General features: G+C 31.2%; 2 protein-coding genes across 2 annotated transcripts; both read left to right on the top strand.

The window, feature by feature from the left end:
• The first annotated feature begins 1,948 nt into the window (after positions 1-1,948).
• mRpL23 (mitochondrial ribosomal protein L23) lies at positions 1,949-5,581 on the top strand. The gene is made up of 5 exons (XM_076467669.1): positions 1,949-2,062; positions 2,908-3,030; positions 3,424-3,507; positions 3,924-3,996; positions 4,921-5,581. The coding sequence occupies exons 1-5, from the start codon at positions 2,049-2,051 to the stop codon at positions 5,080-5,082; spliced, it is 456 nt and encodes a 151-aa protein (XP_076323784.1). The 5' UTR covers positions 1,949-2,048; the 3' UTR covers positions 5,083-5,581.
• A 1,418-nt stretch (positions 5,582-6,999) lies between these two features.
• LOC143231373 (galactosylceramide sulfotransferase-like) lies at positions 7,000-8,822 on the top strand. Its single transcript, XM_076465918.1, has 2 exons — positions 7,000-7,073; positions 7,688-8,822. The coding sequence occupies exons 1-2, from the start codon at positions 7,000-7,002 to the stop codon at positions 8,820-8,822; spliced, it is 1,209 nt and encodes a 402-aa protein (XP_076322033.1).
• Positions 8,823-12,544: the final 3,722 nt, after the last annotated feature.

The raw sequence follows: 12,544 nt of genomic DNA, 5'->3' as shown, positions 1-12,544 counted from the left end.
AAAACGACTTCAAAAAAAAAAAAACACCTTTTTGTACTGAGTTAATATTTACACTGGTTACTAAGTAATTTGTATATTTGATTGCTGTGACCTTAGCAAAATACAATGTAAAAAACATACAATATCTTAATGTACATTTAACCTTTATTGCAACTTTTTTATAACAAAAACTGATGAACAAGCTTTTGTGGTATAAACGTATTAGGTTTCATACTACTACGTATTTATAATTGCGTTATATTATCGTGTGTGTGTGCCTCTTATAGCTAAACCACAACAGGGTATCCGCTGTGTTCATCGAGGTGAATCGAATCCCTGGTTGTTTACGTTGTAAATATGTATAGTTGCTGCTATCCCAATGAGGAGCACTGAAGTCTTATAACGTTAAAAAAATGGTTTTGATACCTGTGGTGTGAATAGTACAGATAGTCCATTGAATTGCTTTGTGTTTAAGAGCAAATAAAAACTTTATAGCGATCCATCGGTTGATTTCAAATAAATAAATAACTTTGTTAAAAAACAATACTGTGCTATTAATGGTTACCATAATTTTCATCTGTAAATGGCTTTACAATTTACAATAATAAAAAAAAATGAAATAAAAGTACATTCACTAGAGGGAGAGCTATCAGGATCATTACATTCCTTCATCGACAACGAATACAGATGGACTATACATTCCCAATCGGTGAGGCCAACTGAAAAGATAGAATTCCTCAAGCAAGCCCCTCCCCCAATGACTCAGCGGTATATTTGCGAACTTATAATACAAATAATCTGGTTTCGATACATGTGGTAGGCAGAGTACAAATATCCCATTGTGTAGCTTTGTGCTTAATTACAAACAAACTGTTTGTTTTTGAATTTCGCACAAAGCTACTCGAGGGCTATCTGTGCTAGCCGTCCCTAATTTTGCAGTGTAAGACTAGAGGAGAGGCAGCTAGTCATCACCACCCACCGCCAACTCTTGGGCTACTCTTTTACCAACGAATAGTGGGATTGACCGTCACATTATAACGCCCCCACGACTGAAAGGGCGAGCATGTTTGGCGCTATGGGGATGCAAACCTACGACCCTCAGATTACGAGTCGCACGCCTTAACACGCTTGGCCATGCCGGGCCAACAAACAAACAGATCTGAAGCAAATTTATATTCCTCGGAATTATTTGATTAAATTTAGTTATTTAACCTCTTCCCTGTTTTAGCTAATTTAATGTTTTTATTGATATGTTTATTTGACTACTGAACCATTATTCATTTGTTGAAAAAATTAGTATAATGGGGAATGAAAATATAAAGGATTAATAAAAAAAAATGAATTTATTCTGGGTTTACATTTTTGGGTAAAATAATTTAACCATCACCATTAATGTGCATATTAAGCGTCACGTGTGATGCTTATGCGAAGTTCTCTGCAAATCTCGAACATCAAACTAAAACACCCAGTTTCTACTGCCACTTTTATAAGCAGCAACTGCAAGTTAAATATATGTAGTTGCTATCCGAGTGTTTTATCATTATATCCTGTGAATCACATGCGATGTACACAACAAAAATTGTTTTCTACGTAAGTTCAAACAAAACACAAACATTTTAATTAATCTAGTTCACACTATTGCTATTGTTGTTCGTACAAGTGATAAAAACAGAGCCCAAAAAGGTATTTTATCTTTTGTATTTCAGCTAGCCTGATTTATCGTGATTTTAAACAAAAGACCTCAACAGCACTGGATATGACAACCATAGGGTTAACGTATCATTAAATAATTATCTTTACTTTCATTCAAAAGTTTAAAATATTTGTCTTTAAAAAGAATCTAATATTTATTATTATAAATTAGAAAGCACCTACAATTTCTTCTCCAGTCTTTAAAACATAGTTAATTTAGAACCCATTATATTAATTTGTAATTTATTTGTATAATTTTTTCTTTTGTATATTGTCATATTTAATCAAGTAATAGGTGTCGCAATAGTACTTAGGATAAATTAACTTGTTAAAATTTCTGTTACTATTTTACATTGGGTAAATAGAGACTGCTTAAAATGTCGACACGATTGTAAGTAATTTAGATCAATGACTAACTCATATGTCTTTTGTTTTCGTGTAAGTTTGTCATAATCAAAATTTAGCAACGTTGAAACGTTATGTACTGTAATAATACAAATATTGATTTAAGATGTGACGACAGATAAACGAAAATTGTTTTTGAGCTGGAGTGAAAATCCTAGTTCAGTTTACTTTTAACCTAATGTGTGCGGGTAGAATGTTATTGTAAGAACACAAATTATATCAAACAAAACACTAGAATTGTTCATATGGTTAAAAATACCCTAATATGATTATTCACTGTATATGAAATAAGTTTCTCGTGATGATGAGAAACCTACTTGGAATAAAAATGTATTCTCAAGACGGCTGGTATGGGTATTAACACTTTAATTAAAATAAAGTACAGAACAACATTTCGACCTTCTTAAGTCATCTTCAGTTAACCATACCAGCCGTTTTGAGAATACATGAAATAAGTATGTTTTGTTGCAAGAAGCATAATTTTAGTTTTAATGTATTTCGTAAATAATATTAAAAATAAAAGTTCAGAAGTAAACAGTCACTGTGTATTAAATTATATCCGTGGAACTTAATTGCCTTTAACAAACATGCATACATAGAATGTTGCAGAGTGCTGATTGGATTTCTATATTTAATTGTACATGGACCATATAGAGTGAAATTGTGACCAAGAAATTCATGTGTTTGAGATCATTTTTAACATATTTCAGTTAATCTAACATTGCACTGCTGTTCATAGACTGTTGTCTAATACTTATATTTATTATGTATTGCGAAAGATAATGTGTTATTTAAGTAGTTAAATTATGTTGTGTTTTTTTTTATTTTCAGATATCCTCTTTTCATTAAGGGAAATCCACAACTACGAATATTTCTACCTAACTTTTGGATGAAACTTGTCAAACCTAATTATCCTATTAAACCAAATACTGTTCATTTTATTGTATCTATGGAGTGAGTGAAATCCATCATAAAAAACATTTATATAATATCATTGGTGTGCTAATTGTTTATATGCCTATGAAAAAACATAATTTTTATCAGGTTCTAGATGTAATGCATATAAATTTAGTAAAGTGCATACATTGTATATTTTTATTAAGAAAATTAAATTGTTTACAGAAGATATTTAGCCTTGTGTTCAAAGTAATAAGCAGTATCCCCAGATTTTCTATTAAATATCTTATGTTCTGTATCTTTTTACTTCTAAGAGTCAAATATTGGTCAAATTGATGTTATTCCTAATTACTGCAAGCAGAAAAGAAAACTACAACAGACATACATTTCCCAGTTTTATCATTTTATATATATTTATTTAAATCATTTGGATTACTTTTAATTTTTCAGGATGACAAAACATGATGTGAAAAACTATTTGGAAAAAATCTACAATGTTCCAGTGGTGAATGTCCATACAAAGGTTTACACAGGTAAGAAGAGCTGGTTAGGTGGCCTGAATATTCTTATTGGTATAATTAGAAATTTTCATTTGACTATTCTATTTTTCCTTATGTAATATTTCTAGTCCAGCAGTTAAACTCTCATATGTTCTTCTAGTCACCCTTGAAGGTGTTTAAGCTGGATAAACAAGTTCTTAACAGTAATTGGAATATTTGTTAGTTTAAAATTTGTTTGTTTTAAGAAAACTCTTTGAATATTGGTATAATCTAATTTATTCATTAAAAACAGTAATTTTAAAATAGGATTTATTTAAACATTTTTATCCCCCTTTGTGATAGAAATCGTCTTGTGCTGTAATGTTCAGAATCGTAACAATTTTACTGCTTTCATTGAATTTCACAGTATTTTTTGAGTGTATAATCTTAATAGTTTTTTTTTTTCTTTAGGGAAATACGCAAGGAAAAATTAAAAGGATACCTCGTGAAAGATGAAGATTATAGAATGGCTTTTGTTACACTCGTATGAATATGCAGTATTATTCATGTGTTCTGCAGTATTTTCATTCTTGTATATAGCACTAATTAATTGTAAAGTTATCTTGGGCAGAAGTTGGGAAGAACTTTTCTCTTAGTAGCAATCACACAAAAGTTTAAAGTATTTAAAGAATATTACAAAAAATATTTTCTCCTTTAGGTTCATCTCTAAAAATTGCATGAATTAAACATGCAGAAGTTACAGATAGAAATAACTGTTAGATTAGTCACTTTACACCTTTAACTAGTCCTTCTGTTTGTTTTGTTTATACAAAAAGAAATAAACTGAACAAATGCTTCTATTTGATACTTATTGATAAGTTTTTGAGCAGTTTATCTTTTTAAATTTATTTTCAACTAGTATTAGTATCTGAGCTCTGAAAATTTAACTTTTCAAATAATAGTTGTACATAGAGAGGTACTCCAAAATAGCAAATAGTTAATTATTTAACTTCACCTGTTGTTATTTATCATGTTTTGTAATATGAGACTGTGTCATTGCTATCATGAATCAGAGCTGACTGTATGGAAAAAGAAAATAAAGAGGAACAACTAGATCCACCAAAATTGTTTCTCATAGATAGGCCACAGAAATATAGTAATATATTGATTAATAAAAGGTTATGGTTACGTGGATGTGCTTGTGTAACATCAACTTCTTGCTGAGTTATTTAAAAATGTTCAATAGTTACTTCTTTGACATTCTTTGTAATACAGTAATTGGTTGTAGAAATGCTGTCTGTTATAGTATTGCATGAAGATTCATCCAAGCTATAATCCTAGGATTATGTAAACATAATCAGTTGCTGTTATTATGAGTAGTCAACAATAAATTGATAGTATTCAAAGCAGAAAAAATACATTAGGAATTTCTTTGTGCTAATGTTTTAATGTTATCATTTCATTCCAGCCTAAAGACTACAAGTTTGAATTTCCAAATCTCTTCCCAGAGGAAAAAAAGAAAGAACAAAAAAAAGATCTTGAAGAGTTTGAAAAGAGAAAGAAAGAGTTTCAGGAGCAACAAGAGAAACAGTGGGATCGCCAAGATGTACCAAACTGGTTTGGATTATGAACTTCCGAATTATTTTTTGGATGGTCCTAACATAACAATAAAAAAGATATAATGACCATTTTGACAGTACTGCATGTAACAGGTGGAGATAATAAGTTGCTAGAAAACTTAAATTGTGACGCTGTAATACAAGACATTTTGTTCTAATTGTATTCGTTCTTGTTGAATACTGTGTGACAGAACAAAATGGCATTGAATTTGATTATGATTTGCTCTTGTGTTGAAAGGACATATAAATGGAAGTAGAACTTTTCAGGGTAGAATGAGCACCAGACAAATTTTATTGAAATTCTTGAGTAATTTTTATTTCATGTTCATTTGACTAAAAGTTACCTCAGGAAATTACTTGTATTTTAGTGTACAAAAATTAAAATGTGCTTCACTTGTTAATGAACGTTGGAAACTAAAATTCACTCTGTAGAAGAAACAACCTGTTACTTGGTAATCTGTATAGGTTTTGAGCATTGTTTTTGTAATAAAAAAAAATCATGTCATGAGATATTGTTTATCTGTGTAATAAGTTTGGTATTAAACTGAAATATTTGCTGTCGATGATCTACAACAGGGAAAAGTGTGAGTGAGATGTTGTCAATGCACTCTTAATTTCTTCATAGAAAAATCTCATATTCAGTTAGCTAAGTCTTAAAACTTGAATGTATATCACTGTATTCTTTCACCACAGTTGCTATAAGATGTATTATAGTGATTGTTAAAGAACCCAACTTTACACTATAAACAACACAAATAGTTTCATCACGATATCTTATCAGTTTATATATTTTATGAAACCTTTAAAGGGCTCTCAGTTTTAGAAAGATTTAAATATAGAGAAAATTGGAAGCCTTCATTACACAATTACATCTGTACATAATATAGTTTCATAGTAATTAATACTTACATGTAGATGTTTGTCAAAAACAAAATCTTATCAACATTGATTCAGGATATGGCATGCTTTAATGTAATAAAATATTTTTTATCTTTTAATCCACAGTTCCCTTCCTTTGTAAGTAAAAAGTTAAAAAATCATTAAGGACAACAGATGGTCAAGTTAGATACCTGTTTTCTTTAGTAATCATAGAAATACACTAAGAATTGAGTGATGACTTGTGAAAAACCTGATAGTGAGTTCATAAATAGTTTTCACGTGTCATTAACACCAATAAATTACTGAGATTATTACAAGGTAACACTAAGTATTTAATATTAGCAGTTATCCAAATTATTTATTATCTGAAAAGGTGTTAATTAAAGAATTCCATCTTTCAAATTGTTTGATAAAACCCATCCTAATAAAAAATGTACCATCTTTTTCTTGTGTTTTTAATATTAAGAAACAAAATTCTTCTTCATTTTAAACGAGTTTTCTGTACTTTTATCACTAGTGTTTCAGCAGAAAACTTTATATATTTTAAAATGTTTTCATTATACCGGACGAACTTTTTTATTGGATTATATACAGGATCACAGTTAGAAACCTGGTGAAACTGACTTAGGGTTAGTTCGTCTTAATTTACGACAAACCTCTTAATTCAGACGAATCAACCAACCTGATAATATGGCGTTGTAAAACTAAAAACAATAAGCTGTAAAATGCAGATAAAATCAAATCACCGAGTGTGAAACGTCTGTGATGCAAGATGTTTTTGATAACGTGCATATGGGAAGTGTATTGTATTTTAATTTAAACATTTACGTGTTTCCCGCACAGCCTGATAAATATAGGATTGAACAGATGTTATTACAGAACAAATATATATTTAACCGGGGTATTCGTAGTTCATTCACCACAAGAATTACTTCATGCGTGATGTCAAGTGTTTATATAAAACAGCTCATAGTTAAATTCAACTTTCATCTTGTACCCGTCATATTAGCTTCATAGGAAAACTTTTTACAAATTCGAAGATTTACAAAATGGCATCTTTTCGACCACAATATGCCATAATAGTTATCTTGTCCTCAGCCCTACTGTTTTGGAATATAAGTTTGTAAGTATATGTTAGTTCATAACGTACTTGTTTTACCTCGAACATCACGATGATCAGTAATTTATGCGTGTAGAATCTTTGCTCTTAAGAAAAATTTTTGAAACTTAAAATCTCATAATAGGTCGTAAAGGTTTGTTTGAAAGGGGTAATATAGTACCTGCAGTATATTTAACGTCAGAAAGGAATGTTATACGTAATTTACAATGCCTAAACTACATATGGCCAAGCGTGTTAAGGCGTGCGACTCGTAATCTGAGGGTCGCGGGTTCGTATCCCGGTCGCACCAAACATTGTCGCCCTCCCAGCCGTGGGGACGTTATAAAGTGATGGTCAATCCCACTATTCCTTGGTAAAAAGAGTTGGCGGTGGGTGGTGATGACTAGCTGCCTTTTCTCTAGTGTTATACTGCTAAATTAGGGATGGCTAGCATAGATAGCCCTCGTGTAACTTAGCGCGAAATTAAAGAAAAAAATTACCCCTCCCCCGAGTGGGAAACCTGACTGCGCCACCCATAAATTCTAAACAAAACAGTGCAGTAAAAGCTATGTAAAATATGACAGCTATATTAAAGAAAATGGCAGAAGTTATTTATTCATATTTTCTTAATTTTCTAGGATTGCGTGGAAAGAATTGCATCCCCTGAACGTGTTCATCAGCAACCGCCGGTACGTTTCTTACAAGCGTTTGGAAAATCCTAAAAAATGTGTCCCAAAGAAAAATATTTTTTTTCTAAAAAATCATAAATGTGGGTCTGACACCGTTCAAAACATTTTGTTACGTTACGGAGATAACAATAACTTAACATTTTTAATACCAGAGCGTGGTACCAGCTTTTGGAACCCGGTGAGAAAACCTTTTTCCAAAGAACGTGTGAAAATGCTTCCATGGGCCATTTTTGGCGATTTCAATATATTTTGCGTTCATGTCCGATTTGATCCCCATGAAATTCAAGCAGTGATGCCTCCTGACAGTGTATACATTGCAATTGTTCGTGAACCTGTTAGTCATTTTGAGTCCACATACAGTTACTATAATTTGTTCAAAAAATACGGTATGACCTTACGCGATTTCAGCCTTATGAACAAAACTTTTATGTTTCGCAAAAATATTGGTTTTCGTGAGCGGAACCCTCAGCTTTATGATTTTGGAGTGAATGGAACATACACTCAAGACACTGGTTTCTTTCAGAGGGAAATAGAAAAACTCGATGGGATTTTTGACCTCGTAATGATCACAGAACTGATGGAGGAGTCTTTAGTGTTGCTGAAAACACTTTTATGCTGGGAATTAAAAGACGTCGCTTTTTTCAAGAAAAATGTCAGAAGTGATACCTGGAGAGAAAATAACCTCTCCTGGAAGGAGGGGGTTGGAATAAGAGCTTGGAATTTTGGCGATGATTTGTTATATAAACACTTTCGCCTCAAATTTGAAAAGCAATTGTCTGCATTTGGGTCGGACAAAATGCAACGTGAAATAAAACAACTTCGACAAATCAACAATCAGATATTTCTAGAATGCGTGTCAAATGTAGAACAGAGTTTAACCTTACCTAGACCGCTAAAACACGTATCCAACAAAGTAATGGGATATCGTTTAAAACCAGGGAAAGAAAAAAAACGTATCTGCCTTCAGGTGGCAGCGGTTTCAACAAGTTACGTTAGCTACTTGAAAAAGAAACACTATCGATGGGTTCGTGAAAAAATACAAAAATATACTAATATAACACTTCCTACTGCTGAGATGAAATAAGTATTTATGAAAATAAACAGGTATATTCAGGTACAAATATTACAGAAACGTTTCATATTGATACATTTCTTTTTACATTAATGTTTTAAAATATTTCAATAAATATTATGTTAACAACTTCTTTAGTCACGTTAGGATTTCCGATACCTTTGCTTACGAAATATTGTGGAAAACAATGGTTAATAATAGCACAGTTTAGCTACATCCTTCAACGAAGTGCACGATAACGCCAAATAATCTCATACTAATGGTTATACGAAATGGATCGTTAGATGGAATAGAAATAACTTTCACGGGACTAAAGTTAAAAAAAAAAGTTGGATTTTGAAAGAATTTTACAAAGAACTTTGTAAACAATGGAAACATTAGTTTGTATATATTGTTATGGGAAAGAAACGTACAAGACTAAACTTTTTTTGCCTTTCAGATTACATTTTATAATGCTTTTATTCATAACGATTAGTTATGTTTTTATACAGAAACGTTGTATAAAACAAAAACCTAGCGACTAAGATGGCTATTTCCTATGGGCTTTTACTGCAAAGAGGGATGTTACGTTTTTTGTCATTGAAGACAGCACAACGATATTTTTTACCTTCTAGAATCTGAGCGGGAAGATGGCACGTGAACAGCAAATCACTTATTTGCTATTAGTTTTTACTTGAAAAATGTGTCACTTTGTTGTGATGGAAAGTGGTACGTAAGCAATAGCTAGCAGCTCAATTTACTGCTTTCTACACGTTTTCGTTGAGAAGATGGGTATTAGACTCTTTTGTATGATATAAGATAGCACATAAAACATTATCTAGCAGCTGAGATTACAAACTTCCCATTAAACATTTATAGCAATCAGCGATCTGAACTGCTAGATATTATGTGCAATCTTCCGCATGAAAGCCCGACACCAAACTTTCCACAAAATAAGAAAAGTATGGTAGACAATTAATATGAGTTACTGGACAGATTGTGTACTCTGTTTTCCAGCCGAAACATATATATGTAATTCTCATCACTAAAATATTTTTTATATAATAGCATACAAAAAATAAATTTAAATATGTACATGGAATCGTTTGGACATCTCAGTTTGTTATCCATTCTCAAATACCCAATGGCCCGCCCGGCATGGCCAACTCGTAATCTGAGGGCCGCGGGTTCGAATCCCGGTCGCAACAAACATGCTCGCCCTTTCAGCCGTGGGGGCGTTACAATGTTACAATCAATCCCACTATTCGTTTGTAAAAGAGTAGCCCAAGAGTTGGCGGTGGGTGGTGATGACTAGCTGCCTTTTCTCTAGTCTTACACTGCTAAATTAGGGACGGCTAGCACAGATAGCCCTCGAGTAGCTTTATGCAAAATTCAAAACAATAAAATACCCAACATTTGTCACAGTGTCATCTATTGACAGTTATTTACATTACAACTAATCTTCCCCTGTCATGATCTTAGTATCACTTTCACACAGAAAAACAAAAAGTTGAAATGACCCTTCCTAGGGTCAAGAAACACGCCAATTTTTTTTTCGTGTGTAAACTATTGCAAAATGCACAATAAAGCATTTCTTTTATTAATATAACAAAACAGATATACAACTCTCAAACAAATTAGGTTTCCTGTAATTTTATATAAATCTAACAAGTTTATCTAAACTCACATTTTTTAAAGAAATATTATTAAAACTAGCATGTTCTTTTCCAGCCACAAACGTACATAAAAGATACTTGAACAAAAATGTACCACTTAACAATGCTTATGATAAAACTATACTACCATTACAAAATACTATGTTGAATACATTTTTCTTATCATAAACAAGAAATTTATATTTGAAATGTCTGTGAAGTATCATTATTTGGTCCTGTTGAAAAACAACCTAATAAAAGACTACAATTTCTTTAGATGTTTTTGTGAGTTAAAAGCATTTTGGAATGTAGAGTTAATAAGAAGTTCACTCTTACATACAATGTCTTGTGTAGGAACTAGAATTATATGTACAGAAGCACCAAGCCTCCAGCTTCACTGAATTTTCTAGCAATATCAAGGTTATCAGAAAAGAAAAATAAGGTAAATAAGATCACATGATACATAGGTTTCAAAGGTATACATTATAAGTTTTATCTTGTATTTTGAAAAATTTTACTAAGTTAAGACAAGCATTCCTAAAATGCTTAATACCTCTAAATATAGAAAATTAAAATAAACCAGATGACAGTATCTTTCAAATTCTCACCAAAAGTTTTAATCTTGTTAAAACTTCCAAACAAAGACCTTTACTGTAGAAATGATGAAACTGAAGTGAATGTATACATCATAATTAAGTAAGCTTTATCAACAGGACAAAGAAATAACCGAAACATTTGCACCTAAAATATAAAACTACTTATCAGTGTGTATGTATAAATATTAAAAACAAATGGAGGGTTTCACAAAACGTAGAACAAAATCTTAAGTGGATATCTGTATATTAACGTGTTTCTATGCCATAAGTTGACATGTACAAAACTGTGTAGCTTACAGAAGAAATATTGACAAAAATCTCAAAGTACTTAAGGAAGTTTGTCTATGAAAGAATTTTTCAATGTAGCACCTGGTGTGAAACTTACAGTAAAGATAGGTTTGTTTAAAAACCTACTGATTTTGCACACCATAATTACTTATGCTTATAATTACTAAATACGTCTTTAGTGAACCTGCTAGGAAATTTTGACTTTAAACAATTATGAAAGAGTTACAGTACAGTTCTTTGTACATTACACATTACTCTGCTTTTACAGCAACAAGACTGATGAGCCCCTAAAAAAGCTATGCAGTGGATTTTAGATTGGTTCACGGAATAATTACTGTTTTCTGATATTTTGTAAGCAACTTCTGAAAGTGCAATGGAATCTTTAAACATCACTGAATTTACACATGTATGATTATATAATTATAAAATCCTGATTTACTATTGTTTTGTTTCTTCAATATTTAGTAAAACACAGAACTTCTACTAAATTTTATATGTAAGTACATACAGAATAAAAAAAAAACATTAAAGTAATCCTTAAATAAAAAATTACAGGATAAAGCTAACTAAAACAAAGTCTAACTGCAGATATTCATTTATCTAATTACTGCAGGCTTCAATCAGTTACATCAACACATGACCACATTGAAGAATGTATAATAACTAATAATAAAACAGGCTCACAATAATGGAAACCATCTAAAAGAAAACAACAATTAGTAAACATTTTGTTGATGTACATTTATACAGATTTTGAAAATAAAATTAAACCTGGAAGCTATAGAGCAACAACTATGTAAGTGAAGATTCTCTTGACCCAAAAAAACAAGCCCTATAAATGTTTCATGGCTAATCTTTGAACATTATTCAGCCCAAATTTACATTTAATAGCTACATTAACAAAAATTCTCTCACCAAAAACTGCTATATGCAAACATATGTATACTGTAACACTAGTTACACAGGATAAATAATAATCTACACATTTCTGTATACAATTAATGTAAAACTATTAAAATTTATTGATATACACACACAAACCAAAATAAAGATCTCCTACAGTTATTTTTTATACAAAATGTTTTAAGGTCATTTAAGATAGTTTCAATAAATATTTTTCCGTTTTAGTAACTGACCACACAATTTCAATGTTTTGCAGTCATGTGAGATTCATATATGTGCCAAATTAAAAAACAGAAATCATGCAAAATAATTA

Source organism: Tachypleus tridentatus, chromosome 11, assembly GCF_004210375.1.
Source record: "Tachypleus tridentatus isolate NWPU-2018 chromosome 11, ASM421037v1, whole genome shotgun sequence".
NCBI classification, from domain to species: domain Eukaryota; kingdom Metazoa; phylum Arthropoda; class Merostomata; order Xiphosura; family Limulidae; genus Tachypleus; species Tachypleus tridentatus.
This window is presented reverse-complemented; position numbering and strand designations above follow the sequence as displayed.